This window comes from Hemisphaericaspora subhashii (assembly GCF_019202705.1).
Source record: "Hemisphaericaspora subhashii strain CBS 10753 chromosome Unknown scaffold22, whole genome shotgun sequence".
Classification (NCBI taxonomy): domain Eukaryota; kingdom Fungi; phylum Ascomycota; class Pichiomycetes; order Serinales; family Debaryomycetaceae; genus Hemisphaericaspora; species Hemisphaericaspora subhashii.
The window spans coordinates 59898-81492 of record NW_026057345.1 but is presented as its reverse complement, the minus strand read 5'-3'; the positions used below and the strand labels follow the sequence as shown (position 1 = coordinate 81492).

Genomic DNA, 21595 nt, shown 5'->3' with positions numbered 1-21595 from the left:
GAATCATCAATCATAATGGTTTTTTTTGTCTATGGGCAATTATGAGAGTCAACTTACAAAAACATCATTTTGTTGAATTTAGTCACAAATATGAGCCCTCTATATGAAAATGCAAATAATTTCAATCGTGGTAGAGAAGCAGAGGTGCTTGATAAATTCTCATCCATAATTGATATCATCTAAGAATGTTAAAGAATGGTCAATTCTAAAACAACAATGGGATGGATGATGATTTTTTAATTTAGGGGTAAAAAAGTAGCAGCCAATAATAAATTTAGTTTATGTACAGTATCTCCTATTTGTACGACTCCAGCACGGTAAATTAGTTTGACTTTCCTACCCTATAAATCATTTTAGTGTTTTATTCTTTGTACTCTCTACAACAAAACACAATAAAATACTTCTAATTTTTTACTTTATTACTCCTATTTTCATTTGTAAATATCTTCCATGTAATTTCATAATATAATTTAACTTACCACGGAAGGGTGTAGTTTGTCCGTTGAAAATTTACAACGCGCATTTTTAATTTTCATTGAAAGAAAGATTTTTGAATTTATTTTAATTTACTTCCAGAGAGTTTTTTTTCTTTAATTTTAACTTTTCTCTAATTAACTCTAACTTTTTGTCTTTTCAATAAATTAATTGTGTTTAATACAGAAGAGGAGGAAGAAGAAGAGAAATACTTGAAGAAAAGCTCTCATTAAAAGAAACCCAATAAACGAAGTTTTCAATTCAATTTACCCTTCAAGAGCGAAATTTTTTTTCTTAAGATTTTATTAATATGAGTTCTTTGACTCCAAAAGTATCACATGACGAGGGCCGTCATCGTTCTACTTCAGTTGGACGCATTGCTGTTGGTGACACAGCTTCACCTGGGTTATCAACTTTACACACAACCAGAAGACAAAGAAGGGCTTCCGATGCAAGAATCGTAGAATTATCAAGGGAATCAAGATCTGATGCTGCTATTATTCATAAAATTATTATTGCGTTTACTGAATTGACTTATAGACATACTTGGATTTATCCAGCTATTTCCTTATGTATACTCGTGTCGATATTTCTTACATCTAATGTTGAAGGTTACATTCATCAAACATTAAGAAGTTTTATTATTCCAGCTTATTATAATGAAGAAACAAATGAATATGGAAAAGGTGGTGATGACTTTAGATTCGTGGCATTTTATGCATTATTTTTCACATTTTTAAGAGAATTCATGATGTGTGTTGTTTTAAGACCTTTAGCTAATTGGCTTGGTATTAAACGTGAAGCTAAACAAAAAAGATTTATGGAACAAACTTATGCTATTTTCTATTATGGTCTTAGTGGACCTTTTGGATTATGGATTATGTCAAGATTGCCATTATGGTATTTTGAAACAACTCCATTTTATGTTAATTATCCTCATAAAAGTCATGATTTCTATTTCAAAATCTATTATTTGGGACAAGCAGCATTTTGGGTTCAACAATCAATTGTTTTAATATTACAATTAGAAAAACCAAGAAAAGATTTTAGAGAATTAGTATTACATCATATTATCACCATTGCTTTAATTTGGTGTTCTTATAGATTCCATTTCACTTGGATGGGTTTGGCAATCTATATCACTATGGATATATCTGATTTCTTTTTAGCTACTTCGAAAACTTTGAATTATTTAGATTCTCCAATCACTGGACCATTCTTTGTTATATTCATTGGGGTTTGGGTCTATCTCAGACATTATTTAAATTTGAGAATCTTATGGTCAATCTTAACCGAATTTAAAACTGTTGGTGAATGGGAATTGAATTGGGATACTCAACAATATAAATGTTGGATCTCACAATATATCACTTTCTTTTTGATTGCATCATTACAATGTGTTAATCTTTATTGGTTATTTTTGATCTTCAGAATCTTAAAGAGATACGTCTTTGGTGGAGTTACTGCTGATGAGAGAAGTGATGACGAAAGTGAAGGAGATTCTGAAAGTGGTAATGAAGATTCTAAAAAGAATCAATAAAGAAGGTGTCAAAACAACCAGTATGTGGTTAGAAGAAAGAAGGAAAGAAAGAAAGTAAGAGAGAGAGACCTAGGGGGAGAGTTGCTAGAATTTATTTGAGTATTTAGTAGCAACGCTTTAATAATGAGCGTTATTTAATTAATAATTAATATACAAATGTTTTATATCTTATTTAACCTATTATAGTGCATTTGTAATCAGTGATACCATGTATCGTATTGGTTGCAAAAAACACTCTTTCCGTACAAAAACTCCTATACTGAAGTTATGACTCGTTAAATGAAGTTATGACTCGTTAAAATTTCAAAATATCACATCGGTTCTTTATACTCCAACAAAGACGGGGCTTCTGGAGATACTATAACCTTAGTTGTTGGCTTATAGCTTGAAATTGGTTGGTTATAGCGGTTTGGAAGGAGTGCGTGTACCTACCACTATCATCAAAATTAAAAATCACATTCCGATCTGTGCCTTCACTCTACTGCGTTCACACATTGAGAGACAAGACAGGAGAGACGGACACCAAAGATGGACTATAGTAAACTACGTGATCTATCTAAGGATGAATTAATAGACAAAGTAATAGAATTAGATACAATACTAAATGAGTTTCAAGAATCTAGTAAAGAATTAGAACGAGCATTAGAAAATGAATTACAAGAACAAGAAAGAGTTCAATCAAATCTAGAAAAGGAGTTAAAGACAACTCAAACAAGGTTACAAGAGGCACATGCAAAGATACGAGAGTTGAATTACGAACTTAATGAATTACAAACAAATACTTCAATCACGATAACTAAACAACAAGATGAGATCCATAGTTTACAAAAGAAGCTAGTTAAGATTGAAATTGCCAATGATAGTATGGAATCTCAAGATCGAATAGTAAACAATAAATACAGTGTTGCGCAACAACTCAACAACGAATTGTTAGAAAAGATAGCAATTTTGGAAGATGATTTTGATCGAGAACGAAAATTGAATATTGAAAGACAATTACATATAACCAACTATCAGAATCAAATACGAGAGTTGAATGCCCGGATCGAGACGTTGGAGACAGCACAAAGTAGAACCAATACCAGTAATAGCGAAGAGGATGAAACTGGAACAGGAGATGTTTCAATGGTATCCATCCGAGAAATGTTAAGATCATCACCACCACAAGGATTTACCAATCCTGTTGATGTCATAAGAAAATCCACTTCATTAAAGAAATTGAAAAGTTTGACAAGAGATATAGATTTGGCTTTACATGGAAAGATACCGACCATCATTGGGACGGAACATAAGAGTACTCCTACTACTACTTATTCTGCAATTAAATCTCGAAGCAGTGAGGATTTGGTTGAATCACGAAAGAAGGAACGACGACTTTCCCATAGTAAGCGGTTTCTGGACTTACCTTCAATCAAGGGGTCTCCTTCTGGTACTCGAGTTGTTAATTTGGATCTGGCCCCAATTCAGTCCAAACCAGTTAGATTATGATGTATGGCATAAAGTGTAAAACGTTGTAATATTATTTAATAGTTAATAAATGTAATAAGCCATGTCGCATTATTATCTCTGTCGTTTAAAAAAGATAAATGTCGCGCTCTAATCGTGTCGTGAAAAATCTCCAAAACAACTTACACACAATTTTTTTACAACCACCTCATACTTTCTTTTACAACAATCAATCAATCACTAGTTGCTATTCAATTAGGTAATATTTAACAGTTTATAGAAAGTCCAATACAATCAACTGACAAACAAAAATACTATAGAAAAAATTTGTGCAAAATGGATCAATTCTCCGATCTTCTCAATCGATTTGATAAATCAGAGTTGTTGACATATTTAATCAATCAAAGTGGGATATTAAGCAGACATGAAGTCCAACAGGATTCAGACTATCAAATTTATTTATCACAATTATATCAATTGATTGAACATTGTAAAGCTGATACTAATAACAAGAAAGATGCAGAATTTTTAGAAAATCTTAAATTATCAAATTCATTAAACTTGTATAAATTGGTATCCAAAAACTTAGTGCTTATTTTACACGAATTACCTTCAAAAGTATTTGATATTGCTAATGGATTATTAAGTTTTGTATCATTGAATGAAAATGGTGAATTGGATGTTATAACTGAAGTTTCAATTATTGTTTTGATTGATTTGTTTGATGCATTTCCAAATTCGCTTGGTTCGATAATTGGGTTTGCTGTAAATCAAATCTTTAAAATAATCAAAAAGAATCCAAATATAAATGCAAATTTAGTCTATCTTTTAAATTCAATCACAAAGAATGCCACTAAATTGGATATTGATGAAAAGACTCAAGGGAAATTATTGAAGGTTGTTACAAAGGCAATCATTTCACCAACTATTTCGTATGAAATGTACTCTGAAACGGGACAGGAGAGTTCTTCAAATGTATTGCTCAAAAAGAATTATATGCTTTGCTTCAAAAATTTAATGTTATTGGCAGTATCTTCCAATTATGAAGGATTATTAGCTCAATCTACATCATCGTCTTCTGCTGGAGCCAAAATGAAACCAGAAGTGATTATGAATACTCAACATCAATTTCAGTCAGGATTATTGAATACTCATGAAAAAATTTTCACATATGGTTTGACCAATTATTCAAAAGAAATAAGAATTGCGACCGTGGAATCCATTGCAAATTTGTTGACTAATTTTGTGCCAACTGAAAAATTTAATCCAATTGAATATTTAATTACATTATATCCATTACCAGATTCCAATAATTGGGACCAATCACTTTCAGTTCAGATCGATGATGATGGCGAACCGATAATAGATGTACGAAAGGAGAAGAATACCATCTATGGGCATGATAGTGAAGCAATCATTAATTCAAATTTACATATTCAATTGCTTCAAATTGGAATAATTGAATCATTGATCTTTTATATTCAATTAGAACAATTTCAAAATCCAGAATTTTTATCCCCACAAAATTTGGTTAATATTCTTGATTTAGTCTTGTGTAAATTTTCCGATTTAAATACTGTTGCTGAAAACCATATTCAGAATTCCCACTGGAATAAATGTATAAAACATTGGCAAACATTGGTGGAATTTTTGATTCAGGAATCAGGAGCAAATTGTCATGAAATATTAACTAGTTATATTTACTCAAACTTCTCCCATAGTAACGAAAATGATGAAAATGGAATTAGTGCCGTTGCTGCCACACGAAAGAATTTGAATAAAGAACGGAAAAGAGAATCAAGGTTATTTGGATTTAAAAGCAAGTCTAGTTCGAAAACTAAGCGTGATCCAAGTGGGAAAGATATCAAGCCATATCATAATCCATATCAAGCATATTTGTTATTAAGTATCATTGAAATTTTATTACCGTTTGGAGTTAATTTTGAATCCGTTGCACAACTGAAGGTAATCGCTCCCTCGGAAGATACTGGCAGTGAGGCTCCTGTCGACGGTGATGATGATGACTTGAAATTGGAAAAATCAAACGAGGAAAATGTTTCATTTATTAGGGATGTCTTCTTTAGATTAATCGTTAATAATGACTCGTCGATTAGAAATTATGCGTTACAAACATTATTAGTATATGCTAGGAATAATGAAGTTGAAATTAATCAATTAATATTGCATGCATTCAGATTAGTTGATAAAGAATACAAGCACGCGGATAATACTGATAGTCATTCGTCCAAAAGTGTTGGCTCATCAGAAGATAATATTTGTGGGATTACTTCCGTGAAGCTATTAAGTTGTTCGCTTGCCTTGCTGTCTTTGATAAAGCAAACAGATCCAACTTTATTACAAAATTCTACAATTGTCAAAGTATTAAGTTTTTGCACTCAAAATTTGAAACATAACAACAATGCAAAATCAAGCAATAAGAATTCAGGATGTTGGCTTATTTTATCTTCCTTGGTCACTTTGTATAATTCTTCCGAATATGTCAGATTGAACTCTTCACAACTTTTAGTGTTTTGGAAAGGGTTATTAACCTCACAATTTATTAGCAGTACGTCAGGTACTTCATCTACTAATCCTCAAGAACAGACTCAAGAAATCGTTTGGAATTTAAGATTAAGAAATTTCAGTTTAATTTGCTTATTGAATTACCTTAATTCAGTTGATTTGACGCCTGAATCATTGAAACAAATTCAATTCTTATTGACTAAATCGTATAATTATATTTCATACCTTGAAAGTAATATTGATCAAGTTGGTGCAGTAACCTCACTAAATAGTACCAATTTTAACGAATATAACTACAATGTTAATATGATTCATAATGTATTATATTCAAATTACTCATTCAGCGGTCAGTTATCTAGTGATAAGATTATTATAAGTTTTATTTTGTACAGTAAGAAGATCCTTTTGCAAAGTTTCACAAGATTAGCAACCTTACTCAAGAATGATATCAATTCAAACATGATCATATTTTTGATTAAATTGTTTAGTGATACTAAGTTATTTTCAAGAATCCCATCCACAGAAGTTGAAAAAAGTAATAAATCAAAGTTCAAACCAATCGGAGAGGTTAGTGATCTTAATTATGATCGAGTTGTGCTATGTGAAGATTTTAATTACTCGTTTGGAATTACCAGTAAGTATCAACCTGGCTCAGCAAATATTGATGAATTGCTAGTGAAATTCCCGTTCCATAGATCAGATGATGATATTTCTACTACAAGTGTCAAAACGTCAGTGAAAACGACCAAGTGGGTCAGAGAAATATTTTCCAATTCGGTCACCGAATTACCAAAATCATCAATTGAACAAGACTCTACAAAACAAGTAGGTGCTTGGTTTGATTATTTTGAAAGAATTGCATTTCTGTCTGTTGAGAATTCAATTAATTATGACCCAAATGTTTTATTATCACAGGATTATTCGGCCCAAAACAGATATAGCTCCAACTTATTGACTTCATTAATTGATTTGTCTATTGAGTTGTTTCAATTGGTTTTCCCGTACCTTAGTTCGAAGATTCAATTTTCATTGTTGGAGCAAATTAGAAATTCATTGACTGCAAAATTGATTGATCGATTAAGATTGAAAGCGGTTCAAATCAATGTTAGCATTGCCTTACATGGAGTTGTCTCGAATATGTTAAAGAAGAAGATTGGTTTGAGTGATAATATTGCATTATTGATTATTGATATTATCAAGAGAATTGATTTGAAAAGTGATGATCTAGTAAAGGTTAATTCTTCGACTATTGGATTAACATGTACCTTAATTGATAAAGATGGAACTGCGGGCCAAGTAAGCACACTTATTAATGACATTGTTACTAATCCTCATCCCCATAACAGAGGATTCTCAATATTGTCGTTGTCTTATATTTACCGTTATTCACAGCTGGGATTTTCTGATATTTTTAATATCTCATTACAATTATTAAACGACCCAAATCCAATTATTGAACATTATACTTTAGAATCAATGATTAACTTATTTGAATCGAATTTGGATAATCTTTCATTAATACCAACTGTTTTAAATAAGTTGTATTCCAATTATTTGAATGATGCATTCGGATACGAAGTCTCAACTATGGTGTTTGTCAATTTGAAATGTGAGTACAGTGCGATGGCTCCTATGACTAAGTTGTTGAAGTCCTTTATTACGTTGCTTGGCCCTGCATTAAGAGACTCTTCTAATGTTGATAGAATCAAGATTAGAAACATGATTATATCAATAAGTTATGGAATTGGATTAGCTACTTTGAGTGATTATGCTGAGGTATACAAATATTTATTAGGGTTGTTCCAAGAATTAATTATTTTTGATCCAAATTTAATTGAAGGGGAGGTTGGATTTTTCAGTGAATTATTGAATTTAATAATTTCTAAAAACTTGAAACTTTCATTAGCTAGTATTTCATCGACATCGTTAAAAGCAGATGCGATTTTCCCATTCAATAATAGTTTTGATTTGTATTCCGCTGCTTATGAATGTTATTATGAATTATTGAAGATATTTGGGGTTGATATTTTGACAAACAAGGAAACGATTAATCTACTCTGGATATCAATGAATATAAGACCTTGTCCAGAATTAAAGCAGTTTATTAAATTATGGCTTGAATCCAGTTTAGATAACAATTGGTTTGGAATTTTGAATTCATTATTTAAGCTAAGTTCTAAGAAATTGATTGGTCCTTTTATTGAAACAAATTATCAACAGAAATTATTGCCATTGCTGCAAAGACTGAAAAAGAAATCTTCTGCTCATGTAGACTTTAAAGATGAAGAAATCGAGAATATTGTAGGCGACGAGAGTGATGATATGAATGATAAAAATGAACCAATTACTTGGGAATTCAAATTGTTTATCTACGAATTGTTAAATCATTTATTGGATCTTGCAAATAAGAATGCCAAGTTGATAGAGAGATTGAAATCCAAGATTCAAGACATTGTGAAGCTTTCTTTCCTTGGATCTACGTCACCAATTAATGAAATCAAGGTACAGGGTATCGAATTATTGGATCGTGCATTGGGGTTATTTGGTGATTTGGAGGACCCATTGTATCCTGGTGTATCCATTCTCGAACAACAACAAGCTCAAATTATTAGTACGTTGGTTCCTTGTTTTGCTCCGGGAAATGATTATAGAGTTATCGTGGATGCAATTAATGTTTCATCAAAATTTATTAATTTACCAAGAATTAAATTCTATTCTAAACAAAGAATCTTAAAGACATTAATCTATTTATTGGAAGAAGTTTCTGCCAACAAATTTTTAAGATTTGGTTTCTTAGAAAGTATGAGTGAATTTGGAAGGAAGTCCATTCAATTATCAATTTTGAATTGCTGGGCTGTTTTAAAGATTGATATGCAAGAAGATCCACAAAATAATAATGCTGAACCTGAATTTTTGGAAATTTTGAATAAGTATTCCAAATTGTTAACATCTCTTTGGATATTGGTGTTGAGAGAATTTTCCACTTTGAAATATAGTGAATCTCCTAGTCGAGAACTAGAGATCTACGGGGACTATTGGATTAATCTTATTAGTGTTTTGAGTTTGGAATTAGAGACTAATCCAGAGTTTGTTGATAAATATTTGTCTGGTGACGCTCAAAATTTTTTCTTTATATTGTTCAGTCAATGTGTGGAGTCTTTGATTAGGAATAAGAATGTAACTGAAATTTTGGTTTGTGTGAACAGATTGGTCCAAAATGGAGAATTAATCAATTTATTATTCCATGAAGAAATTTTCGGAGAAGTTATTGATTTATTTGATAGATTGATTTTAATAGATGATGATACTGAGATTCAGTGCGATTTGATTGATATCATAAGTACCATTTTCCATACTTACGTCAACAATAATGAAAATTTGGAGACTGGGTTTGATAAATTGTTTGAATTGATTAGAGTTGCTATGTTACCTCTTTACAAGATCCTTCCATTTTTAAGAACTGATTATGATCCTACCAACGAAACTAATCAATTACTACTTAGGCACGCCAACAGTGCTCCAAATTTATTAATATTAAGGAAATCATTACTGAAATTAGTTGAGATTGTTGGATTGTTACCAGAAATGGTCCAACCTGATTTATATGCTTGTTTGCTATACATTTTCGCCAAGGTTTATGAGAGTAAGAATAGCTTATTGATTTCAGTAGTTATTCCTCATTTGAAAGAAGTAGTAGTCGAGTCTAGGAAATTTGGAAGTGATTTAATTGAGACCTTTAGTAATACCATCAAGAATTACTTCGATATTGATAAAGAGAACAATCATTCGGTGATCACTATGATCATATTAATTACCAATGGAGATGTCAAATTGCAAGAAAGAGAGTCTGAACAATTGGCTGTTGCTTTGCTTCAATTGTTGGAAAGTGCGGAGACGGCGCCTACTGCCATTCAATGCATCAAGTCTCTAATCCAGTACAGCTCCAAAGCGAATGTCAACCTTTTAACAATCAAGTTCTTAGTTACGGATTTGATTAAGCATGTTGGAGAAAGTGAAGATACAAAGCAATATAATATTGATTCAAAGATCGCATTTGAGATTTTGTTTTTATTCACGAAGTTAGTCAAAGAGCAAGAAAAGCAAGTTGCTTTATATTCCGTGTTGGTACCATTGATTCTTAAGTACAATGATCGAGAAGAAGTCTCTCGTTCGTATCTTAATGAAAAATTATTATTCTTGGTTCAACAAAGTCCAGAAAGTTTTAGAACAGTAGTGAATAATACGCTCAGCGAATCGCAAAGATTAATAGCGGGAGAATTGGTTAAACTGGCTCCTTCCGTTAGTCAAAACGCTGATTCATTTGAACAAGCTCCGGAAATACAATTAAAGACATTTGGTGTGTAACATTCTCTACTAATTTAAAGAAATATGAACTTAATTAACTCCTAGATAAGTGAATATTAATTTAATGTAAAAAGAACTTAATTAACTTCTAGATAACTGAATATTAATAATTGATTAACTTTCTCTGTGTAAGATTGTAGACGATATACGACTTGCTTCAATTCGTCTTCCTATCCTGACGGATCCTGTGACTATTTTCTTCTGTATTTTCAATACTTATGCTGAGTAGTGATTCCGTTGGCTATTTGATATCATATAAGCCAATATAAAACCTAGTTGCAAATTAGGACCAACTAAACTGTAAACTACATTTATCCAAATTTTACAGTTTACTTTAAATTGTAAACGAATTATTTTTTATAAATTATCAGGCGCGTATTCCATTCAACTACGCGTCCTGGTTTTTTATTTACATATTTTTTTCTTCATGTTTGGACACTGCTTTTACCATATGAAAAGCAAGCAACTTCAAAATGACGGTAGCTTGTAGCTTGGAAACATGCGCCATGGAAGTCGATTCTATAAGTCTAGGGGACTCATCTTTATTTCTCCAGCCGCCCCTGAAAGATGATACAACTGAACTTAATTTACAACAGTCATCACTTTTCAATGAATCATCGTTCGATGGAAATGAAAACGATGAATCTGAATTGAATTTACAACTGTCCTTACTTTTCAATAATACAGCCGAGCAAGGGCCAATCGATTCTACTCCAGAATCTTCTGAAACTATGCAGATTGATGACCTTGAATATATATCACCAATTTGCTTGCCGATGAAAGAAGTTAGATTGCTAAATGATTCAACGATTAAGTTACAACCAAGAAGCGTGAAAAGAATCAAAATCGATGACACACCACTTGAAGGGACTTATATGGATATGGATATCCTATTCAGTGGTGCTAAGCTACTTACCAAAATTAAAGAAAACAAGAAAAAACTAGACCAAGAAACCGCTGAAGTGAGTCCCGAAACGCAACTAGCTGCCTGCACAGCACAACAAATATGGACGGAGAAGTATAGGCCAAACAGCTTCATCGAATTATGTTCAGCCGGAAATGATGGCCAATATAGACACATATTACATTGGCTCAAAAAATGGTCATCTGTTGTATTTGGCGGAGAATCCAATTCGAATCCCGAACAAGTTGATGCTTTAGGTAGACCTCATAGGAAAATATTATTGATACATGGGCCTCCGGGAATAGGTAAGACTGTGATAACGCATATCTTGGCAAAGCAGATGGGATATAGTATACAAGAATTGAATGCATCTAATAGTATGGATACTCTTCCCCAATCAGGAGCGTACGGTTCTAATAACGGGTCGAGTGCATTGAAATTAAAGATTGTAAATGCAATGACTTCAAATACCGTAGTTAATGCTTCTAAGAAGCCTTCTTGTTTGGTTATTGATGAAATTGATTCTTTGGTCAATGCTAATGATGTGGTTAAAATTTTGAATGAATTGATACAAGCAGATCAAAGGGCCACCTGGAAGAAATTGAAAAGGCTGGTATTTGATGAGGGCGAAAATAAGAAACCGAATAAAAAGAAGGACATCTTATTAAACAGACCTATCATATGTATAGCCAATGATATCTATTCAAATTCTAATGGGAAGTTTGGAATCAATCCCATGGATAAATTGCGTCCCATCTGTGAAATAGTTCAATTGAGAAAGCCAATGTCTACCAAAACTATATCTGGGAAGAAATTAAGTGGGAATGGTATAAAATCAATCAAAGATCATTTAATGTGGATAAATCAACGTGAAAACCTAGGTCTTGACAATCAAGAAGTCAGTGAGATTGTTGAGATTTGTGACGGAGATATAAGAGCATGTATAAATCATATCCAATTCAATGGACGTAAAATGCATACTCGTTTTGATGACGAGAGGACAAAGGTTAACGGAAGTAGTGGTAGATCAAGCATGGATAAACAGATTAGTTGGTTTGGAATGGTTGACCAATTATTTAAGCGTGATGGACAAATGTCGAAAGATGAAAATTTTATGCACTTACTAGAAAGATTCATGAGTGGATCTGGGAAATCAGTGGTCAGCAACACAAGCTCATTTGACAAAGTAATGAAAGGGGTATTTAATAAATATCTAGATGTGGTTCATTTACAAGATGATTCTCTTAGAGGACCATGTATTCTTAGCGATTGGTTAGGATTTTATGACCAGTTGGGAATTTTGCAAGACAATCAATACACTACTTTGGTTGGATTGAAGGTCTGGTCATTGTTTAGTGAAATAAACCCTCAAAGAATATCGCAGTCATTGATTCCAAATGCAAAGAATCTTGAATTTGAATCATATGAAGGATTGAAACATAATAGAAATGTAGTGAAACGGGTGGCTGAGAATTTGCCTATACAAACTCAATTATCTTTAGGTATGAATCTGGAAGTTGTATCTACTTACTTTTTACCATACTTGTCCAAAATATTATCACCAAGTTTATCATCAAAATTGAAGTCCAACTTAAATGAAACTGAAAAGATTCAAGTGGAAAAAATCACCGAATTAGTCAAAGATTTTAACTTAGCATTAGAGAATGTCAAGGATACAGAAACAGGGATAGCAACACTAAGGATAAATCCTAATTGGGAGACCATCACTATTTTCGAGAACGAGTATGCACCATTTCCTGTAGCAACTATGCAGAAACACATTCAATTCAGAAGGCAATCATTATTCCCATTAATAGTTGCTGAAATGGAAAGGCTCGATATGATTAGAAAATCCAAAAACACCAATAAGGGAACTCTTAAACACTCTAGAGCCGATGAAGAACTCCAACATGATATCAAGAGTAAGAAAATCAAGATTGAAAACAGTGTTGATTTTTTTAAAGGGAAATATCAGCAAGTTAATTCCAAGCTTTCAACAACAAGAAATTCTAATGACCAAGAAGCGTTTAAACCAGCTAGAATTTGGGTTAAATATAACGAAGGGTTCTCAAATGCGGTACGAAAGAATATTGGTTGGAATGACCTTTGGTCATTATAAGAAAGGTTGATGTACAAATTAATAAATTAATAATTCAAATGCCCTTCAATGTATATTCGTATTATTAAATTCCCCCCCCTCTATCTAAACTTACTCTAGAGAGCAATCTTCGACACACCCCCAGTGGCATTCATATTGAAACATGTCTTCGCCTCTTTATTTTTAACAAGTGGCCAGCTCAATGATTCTATAATTAGATCATTTATACTCATATACTATAAAAGGAATAATAAAATTAATTATAAATAAGATCCATATAATAATTATAATTTATATAAATTTATATAAAACGAAACAACACATAAATACTAAAAATAAAATATACTAAATTAAATTAAATCCTCGAAATTATCAAAAACAATTAAAATTATAAATACCGAAAATGTAAATCAAGAAACTTTGAAAATAAAATTATCCAATAAAAAACACAAAGTAATTAAATAATTACTTTATTAACTAAACCTGAATGATCAAGGAAATAACCAACAAGATCAAATTCAAATATATACCAGATGCTGAACCATAATATATCGAAATTGACTCAGGTGTATCGTAAATCCCACTTGGAGTTGGTTCAAGAACACTAACACGTAATGTTTTAACAGGAATTGGAGTACTATTACTAACCAAATCAAGTTGAGGAGTCTCAGGATTGTTAGCAGGATCTGTGGGAATACCAGTCGAAATTGTTGAACCGGGAACTGTTTCGGCTGTTGGCAAGGTAGGAACAAGTGACGAAGTAGATAAACCAGCCTTGTCAATATCAGGTGGATTATAGCTACTTCCTGGACTCATGGGCTGTGTAGTAGAAGCCAATGGGGTTTTACCAGTACCAGACGAAGATGTGACACCCTCACCTTCTTTCTCTGACGTAGTAAAGGTAAATGGATCATGATCCTCTAAACTTGTGATATTGCGGTAAGGAATGGCCATTGGTATCGAGGAACTAGACAAGGACGCAGGTATTCTCTTCGACGAAGATTTGGACTCTGGGATACCCAGATATTTCGATTCTGTTGCTGAATCGGACTTGAATGTATCGACGGATATATCACTTGATTCATGGCTAATTTGATCAGCATCCGAGCTTACTTCTGTTACATGCGCTGTTGGCATAGTAGTCATAAATTGTGATGTGTACTCTTCCTGACTTAATTCAGAGAATGTTTCAGTTACTCCCACATATATTTGCTCTGTTTCCGGATCTGGCTCATCGACTGATGTTGCCGCTTTAGCTTTGACTGTGGTTGACCTAACGATACCATCAGGTCGAATTGGAATGACCACAATAGTCTCAGTTTCTGGTTCTACACTTGAATCATCCATCTCAGGAATTGGTTCTGCATCGGTTGTTTCTGCTTCAGCATCTATTGTGGTTGACCTAACAATACCATCAGGTTTGATTGGAATGACCAATATAGTCTCAATTTCTAATTCTATATTTGAATTATCCATCTCTGGAATTTGTTCTGCTTCTGTTGTTTCTTCTTCAGTGTCTATTGTGGTTGATCTAACGATACCATCAGGTTGGATTGGAATAACCGAAATAATCTCACTCTCTAATGCTGTGCTTAACACTCCCTGAGCCGATGAAGATGTTGTAAACTTACCTTTAATTGTAATAGATGGAATTTGCGAGGTCGATGAAAGACTACCGACAAACTCCGAGTTTTCATTTAATGGAATTGACGAACTCTGAGATGACAGAGCCGAGACTGTCAAAGCCGGATACTTGTAATCCGATACTGATTCACTTGCTTCAACTACAACAGGAACATTGATAAGTACCGTTGCAGTCGTACCATCTTCTAGCGGCAATGTGGTTGTTTGTGAATATGATTCATCCCAAGAGACAGTTGTAGTCGAATAAGCGATAGGACCATTTCCACTAGATGTTTGACTACTTTCTCCAACAAAATCAGGTTCGTTCACCATACTAACATGTGGGTCGCCACGTACACTGGTATTCTTTTCAATTGGAACAGGAACATTGATAAGTATAGTTGCGGTTTCACCATCCTCATAAGGTAACGTAGTTGTTTGTGTATATGATTGATTCCATGTGTCAATAGTGGTAGTGTAAGACAAAGGATTCTGGACACTAGAGGCACCATCACCTGTGGCAACATAGTTAGGAACATTGACACCAGCTACTAGATCACTTGTGGTTGTGCTGCTTAATTCTGTTGGAACAGGAATATTGACACCAACTTCTGGATCACTTGCGGCTGTACTGCTTAATTCAATTGGAATAGGAACATTGACACCAGCTTCTGGATCACCTAAGGTTGTACTGCTCATTTCAACAGGTACAGGAACATTAACAACAGCTTCTGGATCACTTGACGTTGTACTAGTCATATCAACTGGAACAGGAACATTGATGAGTATAGTTGCAGTCTCACCATCCTCATAAGGTAACGTAGTTGTTTGTGTATATGATTGATCCCATGTGACAATAATGGTAGTGTAAGAAAGCGTATAACTTCCAATAGAGGTTTCACCAGCTTGTTCGCCAACATCAGGACTACTATGTTCGCTGGTTTTCGGGTCTCCCTGCACACTAGTGCTTTTTGCCAATGAAGCAGGCTCATCACTAACTATAGTTGCACTATCATCATCCTCGTAAGGCGATGTAGTTGTATCTGAAATTGTTTCATCCCATGTAATCCTAGTACTAATATAAGAATCAGCATCATCAAATCTAGAAATCTCAGCAGCTTCATCAGACAAATACAGTTCATAAGAATCCGTGTCTGGATCATCCCAATAATTAGCGCTTATTTGTGTTGGAATAGGAACATTGATAAGTATGGTACCAACTTCAACATCGTCGTAAGGCAAGGTAGTAGTATGTGAATATAATTCTTCCCAAGTGATAATAACAGTAGTATAAGACATGGGAACTTGAACAATAACAGTAGCAGTTTCTCCAGCTTCGCCAGGAATAGTAGTCATACTTGAATACAATTCATCCCAAGTGCTAGTAATTGTTGTAGTTGGAATAGGAACATTGACGGATACAGTTGCAGTTTCACCATAATTGTAAGGTAATGTCGTTGTTTGAGACGATGAGTTGTCCCATGTGACAGTGGTTGTAACATATTCAATTGGAACTTGGACAATAACAGTAGCAGTTTCTCCAGCTTCGCCAGGAATAGTAGTCATACTTGAATACAATTCATCCCAAGTGCTAGTAATTGTTGTAGTTGGAATAGGAACATTGACGGATACAGTTGCAGTTTCACCATAATTGTAAGCTAATGTCGTTGTTTGCGAAGATGATTTATCCCATGTGACTGTTGTAGTTGTATATGAGACTGGGACTTGGACAATTATAGTTGCTGTTGAACCAGGTTTCGCGGTAATAGTGGAACTGCTCGAAATTGTTTTGTCCCATGTTGTGGTTGTTGTCACAGTTGGAATGGGCACGTTTACCGATACTGTTGCCGTTTCACCATTTTTGTATGATAACGTCAATGTGTCTGAAAACGATTTATCCCATGTAACAGTCGTAGTTGTATATGAAACTGGAACTTGGACTATAACAGTTGCTGTTGCACCAGGATTCGCAGTTACGGTGGTACTGCCGGAAATTGTCTTATCCCATGTGGTTGTTGTTGTAATGGTTGGAATCGGTACATTGACAACTACAGTTTTTGTACCGACCCCTTCAATAAATGGTAACGTTGTGACCAGAGTTGTTGAACCAAGGAAAGTTGAGGTAGTTACGAAAACTGCTTGGCCACTACCCCCAGGGGACGAATTTTGGTAGGTGCTCCATAAAATTGTTTGCAGCCGGGTTACTTTTGTAGAGCCCTTACAGGTATATTCATTGACATATTGTACCTTATTCGCAACGCCTGTATTGACTTTCATAAAAGCTGTTAAGAAAGGAAGATAACCCAGTGGAATATTCTGATAAGAAACCAGGTACGAAGTAGCTGTACACAGAACCGAAACAGCAGAAAGTTCAGATGCATCCGTTGGAACATACCACTTGTTTATCTTACTAGTTAGCCCTTTATACACAGAGCTGCAGTCTATGCTAACACCAGATGCTAGGATTGTGAATCCAAGTTTACCGGAAGTGTATCCATCAGTACAATGACTAGCCGAAAGATAATGGAATTCAACATTCAAGGAAGGTATAACTCTACTTTTAATAAATACATCGGTTGGACTCAGTAGTATATCTCCTTGAAATTTCGCGGTTGTTGAAAGAGCTCGATCACCGTCAAAGAATGTAACAACATTATCACCATCTTTCCATCTCGTCGAACAAGTCAAATCTGGTTCCAAAGCTGATCCACCAACGTTGAATGTTAGTGGGAATTTGATAGTCCCCTTGGCCTCGGTATTCAGTTTGATATTATCCAGAGCTTGGCAACTTAATTGGGAATAAGAAAGAATGACATCACCTGGTTGGAAAGAACATGTTGCATAGATTGTGTCAGCTACTTTTAAGTCAACTGTACTTGTGGTTGCAGTGAACTTAAACACACATGGTAAGGTCAAAACAAAAGTGTCTTTGGGACTCACTTTTCCACCGTTAATTTCCCAAGACATTGTAACGACCCAGCTCGGGTTTCCTGGACCATCAAATCCATAGTTTGCACCTTGTTGATAAACAATCGAATCTAATGATGTAAAAATCCCGGAAACGACTGCACAGTTTGCGAAGGAGTCTAAAAGATAAAACAATAAAATAAAATTGAATAGCATTTTGATTTGTTGAATCTTGGGTGCGGGAACATATCAAAAGAAAAATAAACCACAATTACAGGAGGACAGGGAAATCACCCTTCCTTTATACAAGTGAGCTTAGAGCAACCCATGCTTCAATGTTTCTTTTGCCGGAAATTCGTTTTACCGGTTGGAATTTTATTTTTTGCGGCAATTGAATTTTGCTACAAACCATATACCCAACCCAACAAATTAAAGCAGGTTCATAACGCAATACACAAGAGTCCAGGTTAAAGGAGCAATCTTGCGTAATTTCATTGCGTATCAGATGTCTGGTAATGTTGTGTGGAAGCTTTCAGAATAAAATGAGCTATGCTATTCTTGGGAACATACGGAGGTTGTCTTGTATTGAGATGGACGATGTGACCAATGGAATAGGTTATGGCTACATGATCTGTGCCGCAATTGGGTAATGTGCCAAATTAGGAAGGCGTATCCGAATCATAAACTTTATTTTGAGATTTAAAGTTTACATGATCAAAGCAAATGGAGCTTAATTCTCAAAACGAGAAGTGACATTCCCTTTAACCCATTGCCTTGGCATAAGAGTAAGTAAACCTTCAGCAGCAACAATTAATTTATCATAGATATATGATACTATGTCAAGAGCGACTTAAAACTGCAACTCCAAGCTTATTAGATTCTCAACAAAACTGAATATCTTGATTTGCAAGGTAATACAGGGAGACCATGCGTGCGAGCTAACATCCTAAAGTGTCCAATGAACTCTTCGTGCCGGGCTTTGAAGGTTGTGAACTTGAATCTGATTTCAGAATCCATTGACCTTTTTTACGCGAGTGGAGTTTGTAATGGATGGAAACAAGAACTCTTAATTCAAAGCTCATATAATATGGTCCAACTTCAGAAAGAATCTCATTTAAGAGCCCTGGTTTTATCGTCTGATTTTTCTGCCCTGGTGCCCAGTGAAAACTAACACTCGTGAAGTCTTTCCTTCTAGAATTCGTTTCTAGATCACACCAACAGCTAATTTTGTCTTCTTTCAACGGACTTGTTCCCTCTTATCTGGCTTATACAATCTACCTTGTTTGGTTAGACCTAAACGGACGGCTCAATGTCAAAATACTTTAATTCTCGTACTTTTAGTAATGGTGCTTTTCTTATTACGTCTCATGCAGCATTTGCTTTATTCCGTTTTCGAGTTTTCTATGGGTGATGTTGCTTTTTATAGGTATACAAACCGTTTCTAGGCTTTTGTAAAAAAAAATAATCTTTTCTAAACCAATTCTGTTTCTCAAAGTATCAAGTGGGGTCGATCAAATTGTGTCAAATGAAATATCAACGTACCCATATTATTAAGGCGTCCCATTACTCAGCTGGACGTTGTCTTTGACCCGGGTGTGGAGTATCACTTAAAGATGTGTTCAAATTACTCGGGCGTGATAACATTCAAGCCGCTCAACCTTGTTTGTTCTTCTTCCTCCCAGGGCCCACAACTTTAAAGTATTAACTAGCCCCACCAATAAACCAAGAAAATTGTTTAAAATCTTGGCTCTTTTTTCTTGGTGATCAATTCTTGACTGATCCACAATATCTTTCCCTAAATTCCTGCGGTTTCAGGGGGGGTTTTGAGAATCCTCGGGGTTCTGTATCTTTTGCTCCGCATTACAAGGATCTCTAGATTGGAAAGTGATTAGCAAATTCAGTAAAATAGACTTGCTTTCTTTTGGGGTGGAACCCCAGATCCTAACATTTGAAACAAGGATTTGGCTAAAAGTAAATTGCTAATAAGATTGGTCATTATGTAATATAGGGAATATTTCTCAAAGGCGTGTGTCTAATAAAAAGAAAGCTTTGAGGCGACAAAACATTGGATATGTGCCATGGGTATTTATTGGATGAAAGTATTGATATGGAGCCCTGACTTCACCATAGTTGAAATACGCGTATTGGAAAATGTTCCAAGAACAAAGGAAATGAAGTTGATATTGTTTGATTTAATTAGTTGTTCGTGTTGAAATTAATTAGTTAAGCCAAAACTTTATGAACAACGATAAGTGAACAATAAAGTCGGGTAACGCCGTCCTAAGTGCTAAACTGAAAAACAAAACAAAAGTGGACAAAGGCCATAAAATTGAACTATTTATAGTCATATATGGTTAAGGAAAATAATTAATACATTCAAAGAACAAGGTTTTATAATATCGATTCTACAAGTAAATTATAAATTGATCACTCATCTCAACTTATTTGTAGTGTTTCGAGTCTCGAATTTTTAATAATTTGGTCAATGGACACACAACCGAAAAAATAGATTATTCAACTGATAACTGGTGAAAAGTTTAATGTCGTATCCTGCATATTAGGGGAGTAAGGGAGCCGATGAGAGATTGAGAGTGAAAAAATTTTCATCACTCACTATATAGCACTTTATCCTTTGTATAGTCTTTAATGGAATTAATAACTTTGTATTTAAATAAGCTAGCTAGGGAATTTCTTACTAGATTAAAAGTCAAAATAAGCTCATAAGAAATACAAAATGTCATTAAACGAAACAATCATCACCGAACTCGCCAAAAATTTCGATGCCGAGTCCCTCATTAAAATTTGCTCAATCTTATCCAAAGGTCAAGGTCATGGAGAAACCAATACCTTAGAAAAACACTCTAAGGAGTTAATCGAAGACCAAATCAACAAAATCAAAGAGTTAAGTGAAATCAACGAAAACAACTATGAGGTTATGGCCAAATGGGCCGGTTTTGTCGAAAATTTCGAAGGCGAGTTTCCTGGGTTAATTAAGGTCATGAAGGACAAAGACTTCAAACAAAAGACCACTTATGAATGTGAAGTGATAGGATTTTCATATCATCAACCAGAGAACCAGGCATTCATCATCAAAGTAATCGAAAAATCACTTACTAAAGCGTTCCTTCCAAAGGCAAAAAATACCGGATTATCTCGCGAAGAAATTTCAGCAGGTACCATCTTCCAATTAATTGAAAGCTTTGACAACCCTCAATCAGGCCAAAAGATTAGTAAAAGATTTTTAGCAATGGTCAATAGTTGCAACTTGGCGTATGAACCTACTGATAACAACGATACCATGATTCGTACTTTCATCAACTATGAAGTTAAGGACAATCATAAGGAACATGAATTCATCAATCAATTGCCAGACCGGTTACAGCATGCATTCTATTATAAATCTTCGATTTCAAATTGTTTCAGTGCAGTATTGATTAAAGCCTATGTGAACCATTTCAGAAAATGGAAGGCTGATGAATCGATAAAATTACCCACGATATCACTCATTAGAATGGAAGTGCAAAAGGACCCAGAATACCATCAACTTTCCACCGAGCAAAAGAAAAGAAAGTGGGAAGAGCAAACCGAAGTGAGAAGCAGGAGAATGAGACACAGTAACAACGGTGGTTTCAAAGATTCTTACACTCCAAGAAACGGGGACAAAAACCCTCCTAATAAATAAGAAGTAGGTGCTAGTTCTAAACAAATAAACAAT

The 21595-nt window shown here is 34.3% G+C and overlaps 6 protein-coding genes across 6 annotated transcripts; 5 read left to right on the top strand and 1 right to left on the bottom strand. All coding sequences in view use genetic code 12, as the record gives it.

Annotated features, from left to right (window-relative positions):
* Positions 1-784: 784 nt before the first annotated feature.
* On the top strand, positions 785-2014 carry LAG1 (sphingosine N-acyltransferase; the record flags this gene model as incomplete). Its single annotated transcript, XM_049408182.1, has 1 exon — positions 785-2014. The coding sequence occupies one exon, from the start codon at positions 785-787 to the stop codon at positions 2012-2014; it is 1230 nt and encodes a 409-aa protein (XP_049262467.1).
* A 528-nt stretch (positions 2015-2542) lies between these two features.
* J8A68_004243 (uncharacterized protein) lies at positions 2543-3502 on the top strand (the record flags this gene model as incomplete). The annotated part of the gene is made up of 1 exon (XM_049408181.1): positions 2543-3502. The coding sequence occupies one exon, from the start codon at positions 2543-2545 to the stop codon at positions 3500-3502; it is 960 nt and encodes a 319-aa protein (XP_049262466.1).
* A 294-nt stretch (positions 3503-3796) lies between these two features.
* On the top strand, positions 3797-10348 carry J8A68_004242 (uncharacterized protein; the record flags this gene model as incomplete). The annotated part of the gene is made up of 1 exon (XM_049408180.1): positions 3797-10348. One exon carries the CDS (start codon positions 3797-3799, stop codon positions 10346-10348), a length of 6552 nt encoding a protein of 2183 aa, XP_049262465.1.
* Positions 10349-10821: 473 nt separating this feature from the next.
* CTF18 (Ctf18p) lies at positions 10822-13371 on the top strand (the record flags this gene model as incomplete). Its single annotated transcript, XM_049408179.1, has 1 exon — positions 10822-13371. One exon carries the CDS (start codon positions 10822-10824, stop codon positions 13369-13371), a length of 2550 nt encoding a protein of 849 aa, XP_049262464.1.
* Positions 13372-13827: 456 nt separating this feature from the next.
* J8A68_004240 (uncharacterized protein) lies at positions 13828-18096 on the bottom strand (the record flags this gene model as incomplete). The annotated part of the gene is made up of 1 exon (XM_049408178.1): positions 13828-18096. One exon carries the CDS (start codon positions 18094-18096, stop codon positions 13828-13830), a length of 4269 nt encoding a protein of 1422 aa, XP_049262463.1.
* A 2518-nt stretch (positions 18097-20614) lies between these two features.
* On the top strand, positions 20615-21562 carry J8A68_004239 (uncharacterized protein; the record flags this gene model as incomplete). Its single annotated transcript, XM_049408177.1, has 1 exon — positions 20615-21562. One exon carries the CDS (start codon positions 20615-20617, stop codon positions 21560-21562), a length of 948 nt encoding a protein of 315 aa, XP_049262462.1.
* Positions 21563-21595: the final 33 nt, after the last annotated feature.